This window comes from Balaenoptera borealis (genome assembly GCF_965194805.1).
Source record: "Balaenoptera borealis genome assembly, chromosome: 10".
Taxonomy (NCBI): domain Eukaryota; kingdom Metazoa; phylum Chordata; class Mammalia; order Artiodactyla; family Balaenopteridae; genus Balaenoptera; species Balaenoptera borealis.
In genome coordinates this window covers 81592886-81619768 of record NC_138874.1, presented here as the reverse complement: position 1 = coordinate 81619768, position 26883 = coordinate 81592886, and the positions used below count along the sequence as shown (strand labels likewise).

General features: G+C 40.4%; 2 protein-coding genes across 3 annotated transcripts in view; one reads left to right on the top strand and one right to left on the bottom strand.

Annotated features, from left to right (window-relative positions):
- Window positions 1-1189: 1189 nt before the first annotated feature.
- Window positions 1190-26883, bottom strand: part of IFIT5 (interferon induced protein with tetratricopeptide repeats 5) — a 44734-nt gene continuing 19040 nt past the window's right edge. Inside the window, exons 2-4 of the mRNA XM_082406662.1 lie at window positions 20344-21779; window positions 13543-13885; window positions 1190-5852 (exon numbers count right to left, since the gene is read on the bottom strand). Of these exons, the coding sequence (XP_082262788.1) occupies window positions 4409-5852; window positions 13543-13885; window positions 20344-21779 (3223 nt within the window). The 3' untranslated portion in view covers window positions 1190-4408. The remainder of the gene's footprint in view (window positions 5853-13542; window positions 13886-20343; window positions 21780-26883) is intronic.
- LIPA (lipase A, lysosomal acid type) overlaps window positions 13646-26883 on the top strand; it is a 103170-nt gene continuing 89932 nt past the window's right edge. Inside the window, exon 1 of one of the 2 annotated variants that reach the window (XM_082339533.1) lies at window positions 13646-13846. The gene's annotated coding sequence lies outside the window, so the exon portion shown is untranslated. The remainder of the gene's footprint in view (window positions 13847-26883) is intronic. The other variant, XM_082339531.1, reaches the window with a different exon arrangement.

Below are 26883 nucleotides of genomic sequence, written 5' to 3'. Positions count from 1 at the left end.
TTGCGGAGCACGGGCTCTAGGCACATGGGCTTCAGTAGTTGTGGCATGCAGGCTTCAGTAGTTTTGGCTCGTGGGCTCTAGAGCGCAGGCTCAGTAGTTGTGGCGCACGGGCTTAGTTGCTTCACGGCATGTAGGATCTTCCTGGACCAGGGCTCAAACCCGTGTCCCCTGCATTGGCAGGTGGGTTCTTAACCACTGCACCACCAGGGAAGCCCATAATTCTACCTATTTTTTGAAGTTGTCTGAATTACAGTTGGTAGCAGTTGCTACAATGTGAGTATAACTTCTTCCCTTGCTCCACCTTCCATACACCACTCCCCCTACCCATGATGCTGAGAACAGATCTGTAGGAATAAAGAGGAATAAGAGAACCAGACTGAAATCTCAACAGAAGAAGTTTACTGGGGGCTTCAGTAATGACTAGAGCTAGAATGACTACCTCCTTTTTGAAATACTTCACTTGCTATAGAGACGTGTATGGAATGGGGAAGAAGACACAATTGGAATCTACATGACTTTGGTATTTTTGACTGCCAGTATCCAATCCCGATTTTCTCTATAATTCCATCCCTGTACCTTGCAGTCCATGCTTCTAAGGAAGTCAACTTTCTCCTCATTACTGTCTTTCTGTGCCAGCTATGTCTCAGGCCTAACTAATAAACATGGTCTCTTCCTCTCTGGCCATGATGACTTATTTGAAAATGGTTCCATAACCTAAGACGGTCCTATCACACTGCAAACCTGGACTTCTCAGATGGTTCGGGGAGGAGATGCGCTCTTTTCCACTGCATAGAGACAAGAGTGCGTGTGGCAGCCATCTTAGGATCACAAAGGTAGTTTTCTCAGAATGGAGCCAAATTTGATAAATCAGTGCTGAGAAGTAGAGAGAGTGATTGTGTCTTGGTCACAGTACTTTGAAAAGATTAAGCCTTGTTTGAAAACACGATTTACTTTTGTTTCTTACTGGTTTAAAGACAGCTTATGCCAGGTTTTCTATTTTCTGTCATTTGCAATGGATAGCATCTTATATACAAATATTTATATAATTTCTTTAAGAGATATGAGTCATCTGAATTGAAGTGCTGAATGCTACCAAGTAACATAAAACACTTTCAAAAGCCAAATGGTCAGGTACAGGATATGAAAGCCATGCCTTAAAATGGCATGTGTAGAAAAACCTACACATAAGTAGATAGGAAGTGGTTATTATTATTTTGGCTACATTAATATACATATAGTTCATAGAAAAGATAAGGGATCATTCTACCAGAGTCCTAAAACCTCACTTTAGGTATGAAGTTAAACCCTGTGCACAAACCATTGCCAAAGGATAAAGACAATTTGGAGAAAATTCAAAATAACCATGATGGGGAGGAGACTTCAATATGTCTTATGGGGGTGGGTGAAAGGAAATGGAATGTTTAACTTAAGTTTCAGGGGACATAGGGCAATTGTCTTCAATTACTTTAAGATATGTGTAGTAGACATTTGGTATTTGGCTACTCAGTGTCACTTGACTTCACGTAACAGCCATATGTATTTGGTGATTCATTTGTTCCTTCAAATTTATCTGAAATTAGTGCTGCCCCTGGACTATTAAATTACATCAGTCATTATATTTTCATTTTTGCTTAGGTCAGTTTAGCTGAGTTTTTTGATTTGCAATTAAGAGATTTAACTAATACAAAATGTCACCTCTAAAAAGCATTAGATCATTGAAGTTCCTAAGGATAGACCAAAATGTATAAACTACACGCTAGAAGTCTTCAGTTAAATGGCAGAAACAAATTTTATTTTTTAAATAAATTTATTTATTTTTGGCTGCATTGGGTCCTCATCACTGTGCACGGGCTTTCTCTGGTTGTGGTGAGCGGGGGCTACTCTTCGTTGTGGTACGCGGGCTTCTCATTGTGGTGGCATCTCTTGTTGTGGAGCACGGGCTCTAGGCGTGCGGGCTTCAGTAGTTGTGGCTCGCGGGCTCTAGAGCACAGGCTCAATAGTCATGGCGCACGGGATTAGTTGCTCTGCGGCATGTGGGATCTTCCTGGACCAAGGATCTAACCTGTGTCCCCTGCATTGGCAGGCGGATTCTTAACCACTGCACCACCAGGGAAGTCCCAAATTTCTAAGAATAAGGACTATCTGAAGACAAAATTATCATTTAGGAAGACAATTCAACCTTCAAATTTTGATGGTTAATTAATAAAGGTGAATTTTGAGGTCTTTTTTAAACCGAAGAGTCTATGAAAGTATCTCTAAATAGTTATAAAGTTTAGGAAGGCAAGCACAATACTGACAAAATTTAAAGGTATTATAAATATTAATTTTAGTTCAACTTATACAGTTGTATTATTCATATGCTGATTTTATACTTTCTTAGTATGTTATGCTTCTTATATATTTCAATATTTTAATATCTAGTGGATTTTAAAATCACTTAATAGACCTTAAAGTCTAATGTTTAAATAGAGAGGCTTGTATAGTTGTATCTTTGTTTTGATATCACAACTGTAATTTTATTGCGTATGAAATCTCTACTTGGGAACATAACCTTAATCGTAACATTATTCCCAATGGCAGAAAATGACTTGCTGCAAAATAAGCTATTTGCTGCAAAACAGGACAAATGCTTCTACTGATAGGTTAGGACTTCAGTCCTGAATTACTGAAATACTTAAAGATCATTCCCTTGCCTGTCCTTAATTCTTGAATAAACAAGTGAAATCAGCGAAATAAATAAAACCAGCAGGGAGATAAGTAAAACAAACATTTAAAAAAATTTAATAAAATTTAATTCATGAGATACACTGCAGTATTTATGTATGTTTGAATATGCTGAGAAAAAAATATCTGGAGGGATACCTATCAAGTTATTAACAGTTTACCTTGGGCATGTGGAATTGGGGTAGGGTGAAGGAAGTGCTCTTTTAAATTCATATACTTCTGTATTGTTTGAAATTTTACAATGAGAATTCATTACTTCTATAATAATCAAAACTATAATAGAAATTTAAAAAATAAAAATAGTAACAAAAAGTAAAAAACACACACAGTAGTTTTAGGAGGTACGGAGAATATATACAGTATATATTACAGTAGTTTTAAGAGCTACATTGAAGGAATGTACGGAGAATTAAATCGTATGGCATATTTTTCCACTAACACTGTGGTGGTAAATATAATTGTGTAGTCTATAATCAAGGAAACAACATTAAAGAAGCCACTTTTAGCAACATCCCGATTTAAAAAGTCCTCTGGGATAAAAGCCCTTAAGCAGTGACCCTTCAAAGTGGATATTAAAACTGAAAATAGGGCTTAACTATTCCTAGAGGATCTACAGGAAAACATGTCAATCTGAAAACTTCAGGCAAAAGGAAAAGCTTCATAGAAGTAACTTTGGAATACTAAAACAGTTAACCAAAGACCAGAAATTGTGTAGGTGAGAATTCCAACCAGTCCAGACCCAAAACTAAATCACTGAAATCTTGGTAATCTAGGGATGTAGGTTGGGGGCATCTACTTTACCCATTTGTTTATCATTTCTCCCAATTTCTCAATTGGTCCGCTTTTTATCTCAATGATTTTAACCTAAAAATAGTGCAATTTTAATTGGAAGGAATAAAATTAATTCCATCTAGATTAACTTTAGGTTTATTCTTCTAGTTAAAAGAACTAGAAAAATTTGAAACTAATGATTTTCCATTATTCATTTTTTTCCTCATCACTATTTCCAGCTACTTAATGAATATTTTGGGAGGTAATACTTTGGATTTCTCATGGGTCCCTGAAGTTCTGTATATGGGGAAATCTTTTTTTCTTATGTTCTAGTGTTTTCTCCTTTTACTGAAGTCATCAGGGATGACAAACTTCTATTATAAACTTTTTTCTTCCAACAAAGAGGATTCTTTAGGTAACTATCATGTTGATGGTTAAATATCCTCAAAGTCAGAACATCTGTAACCTGAAGTTTCCATCTTTTGCAAGCTACATAGTTAAGTGCTTAAACTAATATAATTTTGCACTCCTAAAAGACTGTTCCTGACTTAGGTGTCAAAGGCTTGTGTAGGATTATACTCGCAGCATAAGGAAGTAATATGGAAAACTCCACAAAATCTAATCAGAAAATTATTATAAATAGCAGAGATAAAGAATATAAAGTCAGAATGACCATACTTTTTAAAGTTACAACAGCCGGAATTTTGCTGTTTCTCAATGGATTATTGTATTTTAATTAAAAAAAAAAGATTCATCATAACGTATATAAAGTATTTAGCATGATGCCAGGTACAAAATAACAATTCAATAAAAATTAGCTCTATAATGAACAATGGATTAAAGCAATAAACAAAAATATAAGAAACCAAAATGGAGGAAAAAAAGCTTAGAACTAATTTCCTGGAGTATGTATTTAAATGGAAAGTCGAAGCTCACAGAGAGCAGTAAGAAATTCTGCATTTTCTGGATCTATCTTTTGGGCCCTTTCATAGTACTCAGCAGCTTGCCTCTTTTCTCCCTCCAGCTTGTAAACAAACCCTAGGGCACTTAAACTCTGCACATCTGAAGCATTGTGACCAAGTCTCTTGGTAGCCAACTTCTTTAAAGCACTTGTCAGTTTAGTACGCAGAGATGACCTGTCTTTGACCTTTAAGGCTTCTAAATAATGGTGGATGGCAGTATTTTCTGATTTACAGTGAAATTCCTGAAAGCGGCCATAGTGGTAGTGGATCTGATGTTTGTGATCATCAGTTATGTTCTCCAGACGAAGAGCTTTCTGGAAAATGTCTTCAGCATTGCTATACTGGCCTCCCTCAGCATACATGTTGGCCAGGTCCGTGTAGGCAAATGCAAACATAGAATCTCGCTCCACAGCTTCTTTGAAATGAAATATAGCTGATGTAATCAGCTCATCAACTTTCAGTTTATCCTTTCCTTTAGGTCTGTTGCGAGTGGCCTTCTTGATTTGGATCATTTGTGCCCTATAGCAAAGTCCCATTTGGTGATGCAGGAAAGAAGAGGTTGGTGTCGCCTCTAAGGCCTTTTTCAAAAGTTCAAGAGCTTTGTCCCAGGAATTTTTTCTCCTATAGAATTTGGCTGCATAACGAAGAACGTAAGGTTGGGATGATATTTGGTCCAGGATTTCTTCAATATACTTTTCCCCTTCGGCTTCCGCATGTACATCTTGAAGCTTCAGCGCCAGAAAAACCTTAATATAGGAATTATCTGGGTTCAGGGTAACAGCTTTCCGCAGGGGGCCCAGAGAAAAGCTCTTTATAGGCCCTTCTCTGTCAGAATCATCCAGCCGATACACTGTGATGGCATAGCCGATGTTAAATTCCGGATTGTCTGGTTCTGCTTCCAGAGCCTTCTCAAAAGCTGCTTTAGCCTTTTGGTAATACTTTCCTCCAAATTTCAAGAGTGCCCACCCTTTCTCACAGTCGATCTCTGGACGCTCCAACTTGTAGTCAGAAGGACTGGACAATTTCTTGCAGACGTTCCCTACCTTGTCTATATACTTCTGAGCTTCTTTAAGCTCGTCCATGTGATAATAAACCCAGGCGTAGTTTCCCCAAGTGACCAGACTTCGTACTTCTTCTTTGTCCGAGTGTTCTCGCTGTATTATTTCTTCTGCTTGTTTCAAGCACTCTAGAGCATCTTTATTTTGGCCCTTTAGGTGTTTCACATAGGCCAACAGGTTATAAAGAGTGAGTCTGGATTTTGTGGTAAGAAATTCAAGCTGTTGCCCAATGGTATCTTCTACATCAAACAGATCAATGTCTTCCTTAAGTAAATTCCATGTGAAGTGACATTCTAACTCCAACAGAATGGCCTTCAATGAGTCCTTAGGAATTTCACTGTCAAAGATAAAATCCTTTTTAATTTTTGAAGAAATAAAGGAAATAATAAATTTTTAAATCTTAAACAGGTTGTTAAGCAAAGAACTATATTTTATCTATTTGATCTTACAGTTAAAGCACTAGGTTTCTATAACTCTATACACAGAGGAAACTAGTATAGTTATGTCCTAGAAATATTTCATTAAATTCACATTATTTATTGCAAAACCAATTCTGGAGAGATGACAGCATTTTCTATGTTATAGGGTATCTATTTACTTTTGGCAGTCACTAACCCACAAGGACCACCTATTTTTAGAGAGTGGAATTTAAAATATTGTATTTACTAGTTCTGAAAATTAATAATAATAGATATATACACAGTTAATAAACAACATAAAAATTTCTTTTCTGTATTATGAGTAGTGAAGGGAAAGAGGAGAAGGTGAGAAATAAGAAAAAGAAGTACACTGAAGGAGACAGAAGCCACGTGAATATATAATTTTTGCAGAGAAATAAAGAAACAAACAAAGGAAACCCCACAGAGAAAACAAGACACAGAGTCAGACAGGAACAGGAATACCAAGAGACGGGAAAAAGTATAAGTTTGAGATATAACAAAGATTTAGAGAAAATGGGGAAAAAGCAAAAGGAGGGTTAGTAGGTTTTGATGTTAAGTGCTATATCCTTCTGACCTCTAGGATTGTGGGCAACAATAAAGGCTACCACCTATTATTAACTTAACATTACCCTTAATGTTCACTTCACAAATATTTGTTGAACTCCCTCTGTGTGAAGCACAGTGTTATCTCTGCAGGGCCTAGTTTCATCTCTGAAACTAGGAAGATGAAGGGGAAAGGAAGGGACAGGAAGTATTTATTCATTACCGAAAGGCTTTTATGTGCAAGATCCTCTGAATAACCCTGGGGATGTAACTGAATAAGACACAGCCCCGCTTATACAGAGCTTGTAAGTACACTAAGTACACAGTCAATTACAACTCAGCATTCCAATAAAGTTCCACGGAAGTGACTCAGGAAGGGCACACAGTCCAGTGTTGTGGACATCTGGGGCCTTCATTTGGTGGAACATCTCCCCCTACTCTCAGTCCATGTGATTTGAGACAGGCTGTCTACACTTTCCTCCAGTCTGTAGGAAAGCACACATATTCCAGCCATTCCTCGGACCCAGTGATATATTCAGAGATAATCCAATTAAAATATAATTTTGCTGAAATGGGGCTTTGCTGGAACTCTCTTCCAAAAATTTTAAGCTTGTAGAATATAAGCTGGAGTTACTGGTGGCCATCTTTCCAAACTCTTGGGGACAGCCTGCCTGAGAAAGAATCAAACATAGAGGAAAGCAGGGCTTAGACAGGAATAAAGACAGATTGCCTGTGGTGCTGACTAAATACCTGGATCACCCTGTCCATCCCTGGACTTCTACTTTTTTAAGGAAATAATCTCTCTTTTTGCTTAAGCCAGTTTGAAGTGGGTTTCTCCTGTCTGCAACTGACAAAATCCTGATTCATATACCTAGTTTTGTTTGTTTTGCTGATGGTAGTGGTGAGGTAGTCAGGAAAGACTTTCTAAATCTACAATTGGCCACAATTAAGGGTTGAAAGAAATTTACAGAAAAAAAAAAAAGCTACTTAAGGCTTCCCTCAAAGAGGGAAATATTCTAATTATCGGATGAATAATGTACAGTGTGTGTGTATTTCCCTTTATGCTGTGCACAGGACTCTCCTCCTTACATGTATGTATGCATATTTGTATCAATGTTTATGGAACTATAGTATTTCTATCAAGAAACATTTACTGGGGACTTCCCTGGTGGTCCAGTGGTTAATAATCCGCCTTCCAATGCAGGGGACGCAGGTTCGATCCCTGGTTGGGGAACTAATATCTCACATGCTGCGGGGCAACTAAGCCCGCACGCCGCAACTACTGAGCCCGCACACTCTGGAGCCCACGCACCACAACTAGAGAGAAACCCGCATGCCGCAACGAAGATCCCGTGTGCCACACTAAGACCCAATGCAGCCAAATAAATTTTAAAAAAAAGGAAACATTTATTGATCACCTCATGTCATACATGCCAGGCAATATGCTGGTTGTAGTGAATACAGTAATGAGCAAGATAGAAAAAGGCCTTTTCTTCATGGTAATTCTATTACAGGAGAGGAGGGAACAAAAGGGGTTGACAGAAAATAAACATGTAAACAAATCAACGGACAACATAATTCCAGACAGTAATAAGTGTTAAGAAAAAAAAAAATCAGAGTAATGGGATTATGTGGTGGTGGTGGTGGTGGCGGCGTACTTTAGTTATGATTGTCAAGGAATTCTTTTTGTTGGGGCTGACCTGTGCATTGCAGGATATTTAGTAGCATCCCCTGGCCTTGACCCAGTAGATATAACTAGCATTCCTCCAGTGGTGACAACCAAAACTGTCTCCAGATATCACCAAATGTCCCCTGGGGGGGGGCAAAAATCACCCTGGTTGAGAAGCACTGGCTTAGACCATTCTGCCCTCAGATCCTTTATGACTTCCTCCTTTTCACTGTTGAGATCTTACTTCAACTCAATTGCCCCTTTCTAATCTTAATAATCAGTAGGGGAGCAGATAAACCAAGAAATCTGGTGTCATGAAAGCCTAAGGAAGAAAATGTTGATTTCGAAAAAAGAGAGATAAATGTTTAATGTGCACAAATGATCCTAAGAGGTTCAGAAAATGAGGACAGAGATCACTGTTTTGGGAGAAGTAAAGTTGTGGGGGAACTTGATGTTTTAACAGAACGGTAGGGATGAAAATATTACTGGAGTGGGTTGAGGGGATAATGGGAAGAAGAGAAGAAGTGGATATGGGGAATACAGGTCACTCCTTCAAGGAATTTTACTATGAAGGGAGTAGAGAAACAGAGGCAAATCTGAGGAAATGGTCAAAAATTTTTTCAATCGTATTTTTAATGACTTAATGATATGTCAAAGGGAAATGATCCAGTATTAAGGGAGAAAATGATGCTTGTGGGAGAGACGGGGATAATTGTGAGAAGGATGGAATATGAAGCGGAGTGAAACTATACATTGTTAATACTACTCAAATCTTTATCTCCAGCCCCAAACTCCTAACCATGGTTACTATGCCCTTTACCATCTGGCCCATGTCTACTTCTCTAACCTCATTTTGTACCACTTTCCTCATGCTCACTGCACCCCAGTCATACAAGCCTTTACAAAAGTTTATTGTTTATTATTTCTTATGCCCAGTAGGCACCTACCATCAGGGCATTTGTACCTGCTTTTTATTCCCTCACTCTGTGAATTCTTCCTAAGAGAGTACTAGGGTTTACTTATTCTCATAATTCTGGTCTTGGCTCAAATCTCAGCTCTTCAAAGAAGGCTACCCCTGACCACTTTAGCTGAAGCTGCGTCTCCACCTTGCCTGCCATCCTAAAGCCTAGTCTATCACATTTTCCTATTCTTCACAGCACCTTTATCAATATTTTCTGGGAGTTGGGAAGGAAGCGAAGAGTGCTTTGAATCAAATATGAGATTGAGGTTTTAAAATGAATTGGGCTGAGTCCTTAGGAACTGGAAAGAGGCTGTCCTAATAGCCAAAAGTGGCAGAAGAGTCAGAGAACTGGATTAATTACACAATTAGTAGTAGTGATTAGAAAAATAAAACCACTTCATATTTATAATCTAATCATATACTTCATGAAATGTTTTCTTATTTTTATAAATACTAAATTTAAACATTAATAGCTAACTTAATATTATATTTAGTAGACATTTATGTTCACTTATAATTACTAATTTTAATTTTATAATATTTTCATATTTATTCTCTTTCTCGTGTGGTCTGTATATACATATAAACACATATATACAGGTCCCACATTTTAGTGATTGCAGGTTCTAGACCAGAGCTTTCTAATAGAACTTCCTGCCATGATGGGAATGTTCTTACCTGTGCTGCACAATGTGATAGACACTAGCCACACGTGACCACTGATCACTTGAAATGTGGCTAGGATGACCAATGAACTGCTTTTTATATTTTATTTACTTTTAATTAATTTGAATAGTCACGTATGACTAGTGGTTACTGCATGGGACAGGACAGTTAAAGACACTGGGCCTATAGAGCTTAATGTATAAAAAAGCCTCAAGCCCAACAGGCTAGACCTCTACTCTAACTTGAAATTTTCCCTATTTTATTCACAGTGAGGGCTAAATTAAATGGCAAACAAGGATATATTTGAGAAAACAACTTTATGCATAAGACCTAGGTTCACTACAGATTCAGCTCAACAGTATAAATGTTACACTTGTACAATATATTTCTAGAATCAGATGAGAGGTCGAACAAAAACACCCCCCAAAACCATTCACTTGCCACACTGCACATGTCAGGCAGTGTGCCAAGTACTCCACACAAATTACATTTAATTTTTATAACAATGTCTTATTATTTTCACAACAATGTCTTATTATTTTCACAATTTTATGGATGAGGACTGGGAAACAGAGTTTAAATTACATGTCCAAGGTTACACAGCTATAATGTGTCCAAGCACAGATTCAAACCTAGTTCTGCCTGACTTAAACAAAAGGTTATGCCTTTTAACCATAATGTTATACTACCTCTTTCACATAAAAATTGGAGTTTTTTTTTTTTTTTTAAAGAATAGTTTGCTTTAAAATATAGGATATGTCTAATGTATGTAAAATTCACTTTGCCTGGGAAGGACTTAAAAGAAAACAAGAGATTTTAGAGCAGCTTAAAGAGCAGGTAAGAGGTTGTGTAACTGCCCGTTGGAAAAGACATGTCAGACAGTTAAAGGTCTCAGGATAAGAAAACAATGGTTTCAAATACGAGCCCTCAGTCTAAAGTCATAGCATTCTGCATGGTTGGAGTTGTTCTGAGATGGAGCTGCTTCTCACTAGACACGCTGTGGAGCGGCAGAGAGGGTGATTAATGATTCTTTCAAATAACAAAAGAGCTGGGTGGAAATGTATTAAAAGTGATCTGAAGGAAGGACAAAAATCTTAGTTATCAAAGATATAATTATCATCATTATTAATGTAAGGGAATTAAAATACCTTTTTTCCCATAATCCAAAGATGTGTATGCTGATGATCTTCCAAGGTATTTCTTCTATCTCTGATCTCTCCCCTGAATTCCAGACTTATCTAATTTTTAGTTTACATCTTCAATTAGAAGTTCAGTTGGCATCTCAAGTAAATATAGAAATTATAGAAATCTGGGTTCCTTGAGCCTGTTCCTCCCTTAGTTTTCCCCACCTTGTTTGGCACCTCTTAGTCCCACAGGCCAAATAACCTAGGAGTAATCTTTGATTCCTATTCTTCTTTCAACCTCTCATCCAATCCAATAGGAAGTCCTGTTAATTCTATCACCCAAATACATCTCAAATCCATCCACTTTTTTCCATTTCCACTGCTATTCTGCTAGTCTAGGAAAATAGGAAAGACTATTACCTTTCCTTTGAGCTGTGGCAAAAATCTGCTCTCTGTTTCCACTCTTGGTCCCCATACAGTATTAGTAAACTTTTGAAAATGTAAACCAGATTACATCAGTCTCCTGGTTTAAAATCTCCCAATAGCTTCCCAACACCCTTAGATTTTAATCTAGCCTTTGCCATGTCTTCCAAGTCCCTAAAGGAGCTGGACTTGTCTACCCACCCAACCTTGTCTTCTCCTACTCTCCTCCTCATTATCTGTGTTTTAGACATACTGACCTTCTTCCTATCTTGAACATATCAAGTTCAAGGACTTTTACACCTGTTGTTTTTACTCTACTTAAAAAGCTCTGCTCCTAAATCTTTGTATGACTAGCTCCTTCCTTTAACTCAGCTCAAATATTCCGTACCCAAGAGGCCGCCTGTGGTAGAGCTATCTAAAATAACCCCCTCCGTTCTAGGTCACTCTCTTAGCCCTATTTTATTTTCCTTATAGCTCTTATCACTTTCTGAATTATGTTGATTATTTACTCATTTATTCTTGGTTGTCTATTTCCCCCATTTAAATGAGAATAAGGACCTTACTCCAGTTTTATGTTTTTCACCTCTGTGTCCCCAGAATCTATGATTTCAGGCATATAAGAGAAACTCAATAATAAATATTTGTTGAGTGAATGCAGTTAGATACTGGTAGCTTCTGGCATTTCCAGCCCAGAGGCATGAGCCTAGCATTAAAAAAAAAAAAAAAAAAAAAAGCACCTGAATTTCAGATGAGGGAATTCCTGTTAGTTCTTCCCATCCAAACTTTCTGCCACTTCAGTCTTCCCTATCCAACATGGGCTTACCAGCCCTCCGCCCAACCACAGAGTAAAGTGAACATCTGCCTCTGCGCAAGGACGATGAGGAGGGAGGGCTGCCCCAGGCGTTATGATGCAGCTGTGAGATCTCCAAGGGACATTCCGTTAGCCATGTGAGTGCTGTGCCCACACTCTATGGGATTTATGCACAACTGGACACTATGACAAGTTTTACTTTTTCAACTATGTCTACTTAATTTTTAAACTTTGTCTCTGGGAAGCTGGCAGAGAGAGGCTATTGTGTCTGAAGAGGCAACATCTATCTTCAGGTAATTTTGTGTGTGTTTTGGGGGGGGGGGGTGTTTTTTTTTGTTTTTTGTTTTTTTTGCCAGGAAGGAGTAGTCTTTCATTTTCCTTGGGAGACAGTTAGCGCCCAATGGGGTCCACCCCTCTTCCACACCAACCTGCATCCACATACAGCGCACCCGCCTTTCCTTCCCTATTTCTTCAGGCCCCTTCCTGATACTTCCCACCTCCCTCCCTTCTTGCAAACGGTAGAAGTGAGGCATTTATTAAATCTTTTTATAGTCAACATTTGCAAATATTAAGTGCCAGGCATCAGTCAACAAGTCCTTCTACAGTCCTAAGAGACGGACACTATCAATTTTTACAGATAAGAAACAGATTCACCGAACTGAAGAAACTTTGCTTTGGGTCACCCAACTCGTAGGTGGTCAAAGTCAGGATTTAGAACAAAGGGCTCTACGGGCTTCAGGGGCCCAAGATCGGAATCTCCCACTCCTCAGCTTCCCAATGGAGACTGTTAACTACCCACGTGCAGGGCAGGGGACCGCATTACATGGGTCAGCCAAGGACCACCCACCACAGGCCAGTCAAGGAGACGGAGAGAGAAAGCCTCATAAAACGGTGGATGGCGTGGAACAAGAACCATCTGTCCACGGTACAAAGGAGGGGGAGAAGTCAGACCCAGGAATCAGAAGGCAAAATGGCAGGAGCGGACGCGTGTGATACGCCGGGGGCTGCGGCCTGCGGGGACCGGCCACGCAGAAGCCGCCCGCACCGGCCCCGGGGCGGCGACGACCGGAGCCACAGAGAGGTGACAGGCCCGCGGGACGCGTCGCCCGGCACCCCCAGCCCCGCCGCCCCCCGGCCCGACAGTCCCGACCGCGGACGCCCGGGGCTCGAAAGAAGGATCCGCTCGGCCACCCTCCCGAGCAGGCCCGCCTTCAGCCGTCCCGGGCCCGGACGGGGCTCCCGGGGAGCGTCCCCAACGCAGACGCCCGGCGGCCGGGCTCGGCCCCTTCAAAGGCCGCAGCGCTGCGCTGGAAGCGGAATACGCGAGAAACGCGGGTGTGCCACAAAGGCCCCACGGAGTTGGGGAGAAGAAGCGGGCAGAAGCCCTCACCTCATGGTGGCTGGGCTCTGCGGCCGTCTCGGGAGGCGCCGGTGCTCTCCGCTTCTCTGCTCGGCGCTCGGCTGCTGCGCGGACTGAGCGGCCGCGTGCGTGTGCGCGCGCGCGAGCAAGATGACCGCAGCGCTAGTCCGCGCGCGCGGGCGGCCGCTTTGTTCAAGGCAGGACCCGAGCGGGAAGAGGAAACTAGAAAGTGAATCTGATCCCCGACTAGGCGGAGTCCAGCTCCGGGAAACAGAAACTTCTGGAAGAGCTAGTTGAGTGGGCCCCGGAGCCGGCTGAGGAGTCGCAGTGAGAGGTTTGCGCAGCGCGGGGTCGTTCGGGGTGGAATTTACAGCTGGGCCTCGAGACTTCGGTGTTGGCTCTCACCTGCCTCGCTGAGTCCACTTGCCTCTAGATTAGCTTTCTTGGGGGTTGTTGTTTGTTGTTGTTGTTTTAACTAAAATGACAGGAGATTGCTCAGCGTTATTTTGGTTGGGTGGAGGCGATGCTCTTTCCAGCTTTCTGCGTCCTAGGCTGGAACTCAAGTCTTGATTCAGCCAACACAGGTGCAGTGCCGTGCACTTGTGCCATGATTTCCATTGGGTAAATCTGGAGAAATTTGGGGGCCAAAATGTGTATACATTCAACATTTTGGTAGCTATTGCCGAATAGCAATAAAGATGAGGTGGTATTAGGAATCTAAGCGGAAAATAGCGAATGCCAATACACTAAAAATTTTGTCCCCTTCGAATTCAATCATTCATTCCTTCAACAAGTTTTATTAAATAACTGCTAAGAGCCAGACATTGCTGAAGGCCCTGTCAATATAGCTGGGAATAAAAGAGACAAGGGGCAAGCCCTACCCCGTTCACCGTCTTCTGCATTTTGTTTCTGGTTGTGCACAGAGAGTGGAGATAATTCTCAAACTTTGAGAAAACGTGTTCATCATCGAAACGTTTAAAAGGCACCAGCTTATCACTGTTATACCATCCTAGTCACTTTGCTTTCAAATGAACAGACAGTGATGTAGTTTCTACTATGTGGTCACTAGTTTTAAAAGTGCTGACTTTTTCACTCGGTTTTGCTGGGAAAAGGGGCCTGTAGATAAAGTCAGTTCTTGCTTCCCCAGAATCACGTTAAACATGGCTAACAGTGTAGGTACAGAAGTGTAGTTAGTTGTGCGTTTGTGATTTTATTACTCTCCTGTTTGTTTGGAGTTAATTTCTAGTGTGAGAGGTAAAGATAAAGAACGTATAAAACATTTTTTGTTACGTGGTGCGATGGAGAAAAAGCAGAGAGAAGGTTGGAGTGCAAGGTGTTTTGCTGTTATAAATATCTTGGTGAGGGAAGGTTTCACTGAGAACGTGACAGTTGAGCAAAGATCTGAAGGGGGTGAACGAGTGAGCACTGTAGATATGGGACTAAGGAAGAGCGTTCCAGGCTGGGCGAACGGTTAAGTGCAAAGGCCTGGAGATGCAAGCATACTTGGCAAGCGCAGACGGTGTGGTTGGAGTGCAGAGAGCAGGGAAAACGTCCTAAGAAGTGAGGACGGAGCGGTAATGTGGATGCGGTGGGCGTGTAGGCTGTTGTAATGTTTAAGTGGGAAGCCACATTTTAGAAAAAGTACTGAATGGTTTATTTGGAGGTAGAAAAATAAGCCCAGAATTTCCTCCTTCCTAAGGATGTAGAACATTTAATAGAGCTCTGTTTGAAAAAATTTCCAGTGCGTAGGTAGTGTTTTTGCTTCCTTGTTCCTACTCCTTTCCTTTCCTTTCTTTTAGCTGTATCTGGGCCAGGAGATAGTCTTTGCTTATTAAGGTTTGCGTGGACAGCAACTAAACAATCAATGATAAAAATCAAAAGGGAAAAAAAGATCCTGGTTATCAACTTACATTGTTTAGGAATTCAAATTCAGAAAGACAAAAACCGTCTATAAAAATTTTAAAGGAATATACACTTTCAGGATTGAGAAGAAGCGAAGACCCGACTGTTGAGTAGGTGTTGAACATGGTGAAAGTACTGGATGGAATTTGAGTATCAGTCTTTTTTTCACAGACTGTTGGATTGGGTGGATTCTTGGGAAAATTAATCATGTATTACCTTCTGAATTTATTCTCATCAACCTGTGAAACACAGCAACTAGAGAAAAAGAGAAATAGAACATGAAGCATGGCAACTGGTCAAAAATCTGCTTGGGAAACTGAAACTTAAGTAATAACTCTTCCAAGGAATAGATATAAGCCGGAGTTTCTCAACCTTGGCACTATTGACAGTTTAGGATGTTTAAGCAGCAATCTTGCATCTGTCCACTAGATGTCAGTAGCACCCTGCAGTTGTGACAAATGAAACTGTCTCCATATAATGCCAAATTGTTGTTGTTGTTTTTTTTTGGTCCCGAGGGGCAAAATCCTCCTCTTCCCTCTTCCCCACAGTTGAGAACCATGTAAGTAATACCCTCATGTATATACCTAATTTATTTGAATTAGTCTTCCCAGCACAGCCCGAAAGAGAGAGGAGGTGGACTTTAGGTAGGAGAGGGAAAGTGGATACAGATCAAGGGAAGTTGGGGGTGGTACTGGAGTTCAACAGATGGCCTGGGTGAAAAGATTGATATCCAGGGCAATGGCAGTGAAGGCCTACTCCCTTCAGCATGGGCTTCAAAGTGGAGGTGGCTGTGTCACATTTGGTCTGGCTGGGGACAAGATACAGAGCTATGGAGACAGACTGAGGGTGGGCAGTTCAAGCTGGGGCAGGCTGTAGGGTAGAGGCTTTTAGTCCCAATGCAGTTCCAGCTCTAGCAGCATCGTGGGAATGGAGACATTGGTGGGCAGGATGATCCTCAAGGAGGTAGAGCCTGTGGTGGTGTGTAGACAGCAATTAGCGAAGACTTGGGCTGGGGCACCTATAATAGTAGTGAACGGCAGGAGCTATGGCTTGGCTTGATTTAGGGTACATGAGAGACCCGCGCTGGGCACTTGGGGGGACCTCTAAATAAGGACACCGACTGAGGTTCTGTCAGTCATTTCCATGGGAGTAACAAGCTCCTGAAATTCAGCTGTCAGTTTAAAGAGACCTCTTGGAAATCCCTGGGTATATTCATTTGTAAGTTTGGCAGTAGTATCTTTAGTACCAAAGAGCATCTGTTTTCCTGGATTTGCTGCTTGTTGTTTTTCTCTGCAGACATCCAGGCAGTCACACATTTTAGTTTTACTGAGCTCCGGGAAGTGCAGAGATCTCTTCCAGAGTTGGGAAGGATGGAAGAGAGAGGTGGTATTAGGTTATAAGATACACTAAGTAAATGTGATCTCTGGAGATTGTCAAACACATCTCACACAAACACATTACATAATCCAGAGATTTATTTTACATTAATGAGCTCTGCTTTCTGGGTACAAACGTTGTATAACAATACCTGGGAAAAACTGCCTAGTTGAGGATTGACCACTTATCCAATAATTATTTACTTTTAATATTTCTGACTCAGGGGAGTTGGCAGTGGTTACACTTATTTTAGTACCTTACAGCCTCCTCCCACCAACACAAGCACTTTAAGTTATGTTTTTGTTACTCTAATAAATCTCTTGTTTCAGTGATAAGGAAATTGTGAAGATTGCTTCTGTGTAACTCTGATGCCTGCCCCTCAATGATATAAATTTTGCTCACTTCATTTCCTATAGAATTTCAGTAGAAATCCAAAGCCTTGCCCAATATTTCTGGGAATTCCCTGGGGACTTGTATTTTCTGTGGATTAGGGGTCCGTACCTGGAAATACAGGTAGCCTCCAGAATCTGGAAAAGGTACCAAAAGAATTGTCCCCTAGAGCCCCTGGAGGGAATTTGGCTGTGCCAACACCTTGATTTCAGGCCAATGAAACCAATTTCAGACTTCTCATCTCTAGAACCGTAAGATAATAAATTAGTGTGGTTTTAAGCCACCAAGTTTGTGGTAATTTATTAGAGCCACAATAGGAAATTAATACATCCTCCCCCCAGACACACACAAGAATGAAAAAACAATAACATTGGTTCCTTAATTTTCCTTTTAAAAATATTATTTGTTGTGCATTGTCTATTAATAAAATGTCATAATCAAAGATGATTGCTACAGGCGGTCTCTCAGATCCTTTAGCATTCTTTTTTCTTTTTTTTTAACATCTTTATTGGAGTATAATTGCTTTACAATGGTGTGTTAGGTTCTGCTTTATAACAAGGTGAATCAGCTATACATATACATATATCCCCATATCTCTTCCCTCTTGTGTCTCCCTCCCACCCTCCCTATCCCACCCCTCTAGGTGGTCACAAAACACCGAGCTGATCTCCCTGTGCTATGCGACTGCTTCCCACTAGCTATCTATTTTACATTTGGTAGTGTATATATGTCAATGCTACTCTCTCACTTCGTCCCAGCTTCCCCCTTCCCCCTCCCTGTGTCCTCAAGTCCATTCTCTGCATGTGCGTCTTTATTCCTGTCCTGCCCCTAGGCTCTTCATAACCATTTTTTTTTTAGATTCCATATATATGTGTTAGCATACGGTATTTGTTTTTCTCTTTCTGACTTACTTCACTTTGTATGACAGACTCTAGGTCCATCCACCTCACTACAAATAACTCAATTTCGTTTCTTTTTATGGCTTAGTAATATTCCATTGTGTATATGTGCCACATCTTCTTTACCCATTCATCTGTCGATGGACACTTAGGTTGCTTCCATGTCCTGGCTATTGTAAATAGAGCTGCAATGAACATTGTGGTACATGACTCTTTTTGAATTATGGTTTTCTCAGGGTATATGCCCAGTAGTGGGATTGCTGGGTCATATGGTAGTTCTACTTTTAGTTTTTTAAGGAACCTCCATACTGTTCTCCATAGTGGCTGTATCAATTTACATTCCCATCAACAGTGCAAGAGGGTTCCCCTTTCTCCACACCCTCTCCAGCATTTAATGTTTGTAGATTTTTTGATGATGGCCATTCTTACTGGTGTGAGGTGATACCTTACTGCAGTTTTGATTTGCATTTCTCTAATGATTAGTGATGTTGAGCATCCTTTCATGTGTTTGTTGGCCATCTGTATATCTTCTTTGGAGAAGTGTCAATACCAGCAAATGACTGAATCAATAGTACTTCAAACAAAATGGCATAAAACAAGAGAAACTACTTGGCACAGTTTGACAATGAATTAAATTTCAAACATCTTCATGGGGAAAGCTGACCTTTAATTGACTGTGTATTTGTTTTACTGTCTTTCTCACTAGCTTGTAAGCTGCATGAGGTTTGGGGAAAATGTCTGCTTTGTTTCACTGAAGGGTAGCAGAATATGCCACCCCCAAATATGCCACCTTGCCATAGGACTACTTTGAGCTAAAGGCAGTTGAAAAGAAGCAGATATAAGGAAAGCTCTCTGCTCTCCCCCATCTGCCTGAAAAAAATGTCTCTCCTCCTCTACCAGGAAGGACAGAAGTTACTCACCTGAGACAACTCTAGTCCCTAATCAGCCCAGAGACACAAACAGAAAAATATACTTAAAAAACCTTATAAGCAGGCTATTATCTTCCATTAGTTTCCCTCATATATTTGCCTTCCTATAATTTGCCACTTAGAAACTAAAGTTCTTTGCCTTTACCTTATCACTTCTCTAAAAATGTCCTGTTTGTTTGTTAGGATGCTATATAAACCCACCCCTTTGAATTACTCATCACTGGGTACTCCCCTGTGTATGCCCGATGCCTGTGTTAATAAACTTGTTTGTTTTTCTCTCGTTAATCTGTCTTTTTTCAGTTTAATTTAAGGCCCAAGCCAATGAACCTAAGATGGGTAGAGGAAAAAGAATTTTCCCTCCCCTATATCACCATAGTATTTTTGGTATCTAGCACTGAAAACTATTTATTGATAAAATGAATGAGTTGAACATTTTATTTTACGTAAGTCCAGTGTTTGTTTTTTTTTTAATAGATCTTTATTGGAGTATAACTGCTTCACAGTACTGTGTTAGCTTCTGTTGTACACCAAAGTGAATCAGCCATATGCATACATATGTCCCCATATCCCCTCCCTCTTGAGCCTCCCTCCCATCCTCTCTATCCCACCCCTCTGGGTCATCGCAAAGCACCAAGCTGATCTCCCTGTGCTATGCTGCTGCTTCCCACTAGCTATTTTACATTCGGTAGTGTATATATGTCGATGCTACTCTCACTTTACCCCAGCTTCCCCCTCCCACCCCGTGTCCTCAAGTCCATTCTCTATGTCTGCATCTTTATTCCTGCCCTGCAACTAGGTTCATCAGTATCATTTTTTTTTTTTTTTTAGATTCCATATATAGTTCGAATACAGTACTTGTTTTTCTCTTTCTTACTTACTTCACTCTGTATGACAGACTCTAGGTCCATCCACCTCACTACAGATAACTCAATTTCGTTTCTTTTTATGAACTGAGTAATATTCCATTGTACGTATGTGCCACATCTTCTTTATCCATTCATCTGTCGATGGACATTTAGGTTGGTTCCATGTCAAGTCCAGTGTTTTATTTGCTACAAATCTACTCAACAAACTTTTTTTTTTCTACTGTATAACATTCACAGAGAAGTAGTTCTTCTCTCTCTTCCTCTCTCTCTCTCACACACACGGAGACCTGTATAGTCTGTTTCACTATTTTCTCAATGCAACCAATGTTTTATCAGGTTTGAGTAATTGTTCAAAGATTACATCATTGTAGTGAATTACATAATATGTTTCTGAAAGCAGCAAGCAGAAAAGATGATTAGTGTATGTTGACGTAAAATCAAATGATATGTAAGAGTGGTCCATATTTCAATCCCTACAGGTCACAAGCACAGAGTTCTCCAAGACAGGAACCAGCCTCAGGGCCTGCTCGTAATACTCCAGGGCTTCATTCATTTTTCCTTTTACTTTGTGGATGAACCCAAGGATGCACAAGCTTTCTATATCTGATGCATCTCTCTGAAGTTTCCTTAAAGCCAATTTCTTCAAAGAATTGATACTTTTATCCCTTCCTAATGATGCGTTTTCTATTTTTACTGCTTTTAAATAATGGTTGATTGCATCAACTTCAGATTTTTTTTGAAATTCCAGAAATCGGCCGTAATAGAAATGTACCTGTTGCAGCATAGATGTGTCGAGTGATTCCCTGCATAACACCTTTTGATAAGCATCTTCAGCTTTTTTGTGGTCACCTGCTTCTGTGTACATTTCTGCCAGGTCTATGTAAGCCACCTCAAATGTGGGCTTTTTTTGCACAGCAAATTCAAAATGAGTTATGGCTGATTGTATTATTCTGTTGATGTTTTCTTTATCCTGTCCTTTAGGCTGCCAGTTTGTAGCTCTCTTTATTTGGGTCACTTGTGACTTGTAGCAAAGCCCCATCTGGTGATGCAGGAAGACAGAGGAGGGTGTTGCTTTCAAGGCCAGTTTTAAGAACTGAAGAGCTTCATCCAGAGAGCCTTTTCTTCGGTAGAACTTGGCAGCATATCGAAGGATATAGATCTTCGAGGACGCATTGGTCAGTGCTTCTTTAATGTATTTTTCTCCTTCAGATTTTTGTCCTACATCTTGAAGCTTCAGGGCAAGGAGAGCCTTAATATATGCATCGTTTGGATTTAGCCTGACAGCCTGTTTTAGGGTATTCAGACAAAATGCCCCAGTATCCTGTGCTGCTTTGTGAAAGCCCTCCAGGCGATAGACGGTGATTGCATACCCAGTGCTGAATTCAGGGTTTTCAGGGTCCACTTCCAGAGCCTTTTCAAAGCAGACCTTGGCCCGCTCATAATTCTTTCCTCCACATTTCAGCAAGGCCCACCCTTCCTCACAGTCCATATGAGGACACTCCATTCTATAGCTGGAGGAATTTGCAAGCTTCCTGCAAGCGTTCTTCACCTCATCCAGGTAAATCTGGGCTTCTGCATGTCGGCCCATGTGGTAATGCAGCCAGGCATAGTTGCCCCAGGTAACCAGACTTCTCATGTCTAATTGGTTGGCATGTTCTTGCTGGGTTAAGTCTTCAGCTTCTTTCAAACTCTTCAGGGCTTCCTCATTCTGGCCTCTCAGGTGTTTCACATAGGCCAGTAAGTTGTGTATTCCCACGTTGTATTTGGTGTCTAGGAACTCAATCTGCTCCAAGACCCTGTTTTCTAAATCAGGTATTTCAGCGTCGTTAATGACCAACTCCCATGTAAAGTGACATCTCAACTGTTGCAGCTTATCCTTGATCTGATCCTCATCAGCATTATTACTATAAAAACAAAAGCAGATTTTCTTTGTTAGGTGACAAACAGCCAACAGAAATAAGCCAGGCAAAACAACGCATATTTAGAGCTTAGCCTTGAAAATGGCACGCCTGCTTTGCTCTTCCTTTGAGTTCCTGTATTTCTAAGATCCATGTGGCCTTTGAATGCACTTTGCTTGGCTTCATACACTGGGCCCAGCACTTTCTAGCCATGCAACCTCTCTGTGCTTCAGAGTCTCCTTTGTAAAGTGGGGAAAATAATAGACTTATCACACTGGATTTGGTGAGAATTAATAAGCTTATCTACGTAAAGCACTTAGAGCATACATATTTCATGCTATGTAGGAGTTTCCTAGGAGATTGGTTCAAGATGGCAGAGTAGAAGGACGTGCGCTCACTCCCTCTTGCGAGAGCACTGGAATCACAACTAACTGCTGAACAATCATCGACAGGAAGACACTGGAACTCACGAAGAAAGATACCGCACATCCAAAGACAAAGGAGAAGCCACAGTGAGACGGTAGGAGGGCTGCAATCACAATAAAATCAAATCCCATAACTGCTGGGTGGGTGACTCACAATCTGGAGAACACTTATACCACAAAAGTCCAACCACTGGAGTGAAGGTTCTGAGCCCCATGTCAGGCTTCCCAACCTGGGGGTCCGACAAGGGAGGAGGAATTCCCAAAGAATCAAACTTTGAAAGCTAGCGGGATTTGATTGCAGGACTTTGACAGGACTGGGGGAAACAGAGACTCCACTCTTGGAGGGCACACACAAAGTAGTGTGCGCATCAGGACCCAGGGGGAAGGAGCACTGACCCCATAGGAGACTGAACCAGACCTACCTGCTAGTGTTGGAGGGTCTCCTGCAGAGCCCAGGGGCAGCTGTGGCTCACCGCGGGGACAAGAACACTGGCAGCAGAAACTCTGGGAAGTACTCCTTGGCGTGCGCCCTCCCAGAGTCTGCCATTAGCCCCACCAAAGAGCCTGTAGGCTCCAATGCTGGGTCACCTCAGGCCAAACAACCAACAGGGAGGGAACTCAGCCCCACCCATCAGTAGATTAAAGTTTTACTGAGCTCTGCCCACCAGAGCAACACCCAGCTCTACCCGCCACCAGTCTCTCCCATCAGGAAACTTGCACAAGCCTCTTAGATAGCCTCATACACCAGAGGGCAGACAGCAGAAGCAAGAAGAACTACAATCCTGCAACCTGAGGAAGGAAAACCACATTCACAGAAAGATAGACAAAATGAAAGGCAGAGGACTATGTACCAGATGAAGGAACAAGAAAAAATCCCAGAAAAACAACTAAATGAAGTGGAGATAGGCAACCTTCCAGAAAAAGAATTCGAAATAATGATAGTGAAGGTGATCCAGGACCTTGGAAAAAGAATGGAGGCAAAGATCGAGAAGATGCAAGAAATGTTTAACAAAGACCTAGACGAATTAAAGAACAAACCCCTAGAAGAATTAAAGAACAAACAAACAGAGATGAACAATACAATAACTGAAATGAAATATACACTAGAAGGAGTCAGTAGCAGAATAACTGACGCAGAAGAACGGATAAGTGACCTGGAAGACAGAATGGTGGAATTCACTGCCATGGAAGAGAATAAAGAAAAAAGAATGAAATAAATGAAAACAGGCTAAGAGACCTCTGGGACAACATTAAATGCACCAACATTCACATTATAGGGGTCACAGAAGGAGAAGAGAGAGAGAAAGGACCCAAGAAAATATTTGAAGAGATTATAGTCAAAAACTTCCCTAACATGGGAAAGGAAATAGCCACCCAAGTCCAGGAAGTGCAGAGAGTCCCAGGCAGGATAAACCCAAGGAGAAACACACCGAGACACATAGTAATCAAACTGACAAAAATTAAAGACAAAGAAAAATTATTGAAAGCAACAAGGGAAAAATGACAAATAACATACAAGGGAACTCCCATAAGGTTAATAGCTGATTTCTCAGCAGAAACTCTACAGGCCAGAAGGGAGTGGCACAATATATTTAAAGTGATGAAAGGGAAGAACCCACAACCAAGATTACTCTACCCGGCAAGGATCTCATTCAGATTCAACAGAAAAATCAAAAGCTTTAAGGACAAGCAAAAGCTAAGAGAATTCAGCACCACCAAACCAGCTCTACAACAAATGCTAAAGGAACTTCTCTAAGTGGGAAACACAAGAGAAGAAAAGGACCTACAAAAACAAACCCAAAACAATTAAGAAAATGGTCATAGGAACATATATATCGATAATTACCTTAAATGTGAACAGATTAAATGCCCCAACCAAAAGACACAGGCTTGCGGAATGGATACAAAAACAAGACTCATATATGTGCTGTCTACAAGAGACCCACTTCAGACCTACGGACACATACAGACTGAGAGTGAGGGGATGGAAAAAGATATTCCATGCAAATGGAAATCAAAAGAAAGCTGGAGTAGCAATACTCATATCAGATTAAATAGACTTTAGAATAAAGAATGTTACAAGAGACAAGGAAGGACACTACATAATGATCAAGGGATCAATCCAAGAGGAAGATATAACTATTAGAAATATATATGCACCCAACATAGGAGCACCTCAATACATAAGGCAAATGCTAACAGCTATAAAAGAGGAAATCGACAGTAACACAATAATAATGGGGGACTTTAACACCTCATTTACACCAATGGACAGATCATCCAGACAGAAAATTAATAAGGAAACAGAAGCTTTAAATGACACAATAGACCAGATAGATATAATTGATATTTATAGGATATTCCATCCAAAAACAGCAGATTACACTTTGTTCTCAAGTGCACATGGAACATTCTTCAGGATAGATCACATCTTGGGTCACAAATCAAGCCTTAGTAAATTTAAGGAAATTGAAATCATATCAAGCAATTTTTCCGACCACAACACTATGAGATTAGAAATCAATTACAGTGGAAAAAAACGTAAAAACCACAAACACATGGAGGCTAAACAATATGTTACTAAATAATCAAGAGATCACTGAAGACATCAAAGAGGAAATCAAAAAATACCTAGAGACAAATGACAATGAGAACACGATGATCCAAAACCTATGGGATGCAGCGAAAGCAGTTCTAAGAGGGAAGCATACAGCAATACAGTCCTACCTGAAGAAACAACAAACATCTCAAATAAACAATTTAACCTTACACCTAAAGGAACTAGAGAAAGAAGAACAAACAAAACCCAAAGTTAGTAGAAGGAAAGAAATCATAAAGATCAGAGCAGAAATAAATGAAATAGAAACAAAGAAAACAACAGCAAAGATCAATAAAAGTAAAAGCTGGTTCTTTGAGAAGCTAAACAAAATTGATAAACCATTAGCCAGACTCATCAAGAAAAAGAGGGAGAGGACTCAAATCAATAAAATTAGAAATGAAAAAGGAGTAGTTACAACAGACACCGCAGAAATACAAAGCATCCTAAGAGACTACTACAAGCAACTCTATGCCAATAAAATGGACAACCTGGAAGAAACGGACAAATTCTTAGAAAGGTATAACCTTCCAAGACTGAACCAGGAGGAAATAGAAAATATGAACAGATCAATCACAAGTAATGAAATTGAAACTGTGATTAAAAATCTTCCAACAAACAAAAGTCCAGGACCAGATGGCTTCACAGGTGAATTTTATCAAACATTTAGAGAAGAGCTAACACCCACCCTTCTCAAACTCTTCCAAAAAATTGCAGAGGAAGGAACATTCCCAAACTCATTCTATGAGGCCCCCATCACCCTGATACCAAAACCAGACAAAGACACTACAAAAAAAGAAAATTACAGACCAATATCATTGATGAATATAGATGCAAAAATCCTCAACAAAATCCTAGCAAACAGAATCCAACAGCACATTAAAAGGATCATACACCGTAATCAAGTGGGATTTATCCCAGGGATGCAAGGATTCTTCAATATACGCAAGTCAATCAATGTGATACACCATATTAACAAACTGAAGAAGAAAAACCATATCATCATCTCAATAGATGCATGAAAACTTTTGACAAAACTCAACACCCATTTATGATAAAAACTCTCCAGAAAATGGGCATAGAGGGAACCTACCTCAACATAATAAAGGCCATATATGACAAACCCACAGCAAACATCATTCTCAATGGTGAAAAACTGAAAGCATTTCCTCAAAGATCAGGAACAAGACAAGGATGTCCACTCTCACCACTATTATTCAACACAGTTTTGGAAGTCCTAGTCATGGCAATCGGAGAAGAAAAAGAAATGAAAGGAATACAAATTGGAAAAGAAGAAGTAAAACTGTCACTGTTTGCAGATGACATGATACTATACATAGAGAATCCTAAAGATGCCACCAGAAGACTACTAGAGCTAATCAATGAATTTGGTAAAGTTGCAGGATACAAAATTAATGCACAGAAATTTCTTGCATTCCTGTACACTAACAACAAAAGATCAGAAAGAGAAATTAAGGTAACAATCCCATTCACCATTGCAACAAAAAGAAAAAAATACCTAGGAATAAACCTACCTAAGGAGGTGAAAGACCTGTACTCAGAAAACTGTAAGACACTGATGAAAGAAATCAGAGATGACACAACAGATGGAGAGATATACCATGTTCTTGGACTGGAAGAATCAATATTGTGAAAATGACTATACTACCCAAAGCAATCTACAGATTCAATGCAATCCCTATCAAACTGCTGATGGCATTTTTTACAGAACCAGAAAAAAAATCTTAAAATTTGTATGGAGACACAGAAGACCCCAAATAGGCAAAGCAATCTTGAGGGAAAAAAACGGAGCTGGAGGAATCAGACTCCCTGACTTCAGACTATATTACAAAGCTACAGTAATCAAGATAATATGGTACTGGCACAAAAACAGAAATATAGATCAATGGAACAGGATAGAAAGCCCAGAGATAAACCCACGCACCTATGGTCAACTAATCTATGATGAAGGGGGCAAAGATATACAATGGTGGAAAGACAGTCTCTTCAGTAAGTGGTGCTGGGAAAACTGGACAGCTACATATAAAAGAATAAAATTAGAACGTTCCCTAACACTATACACAAAAAT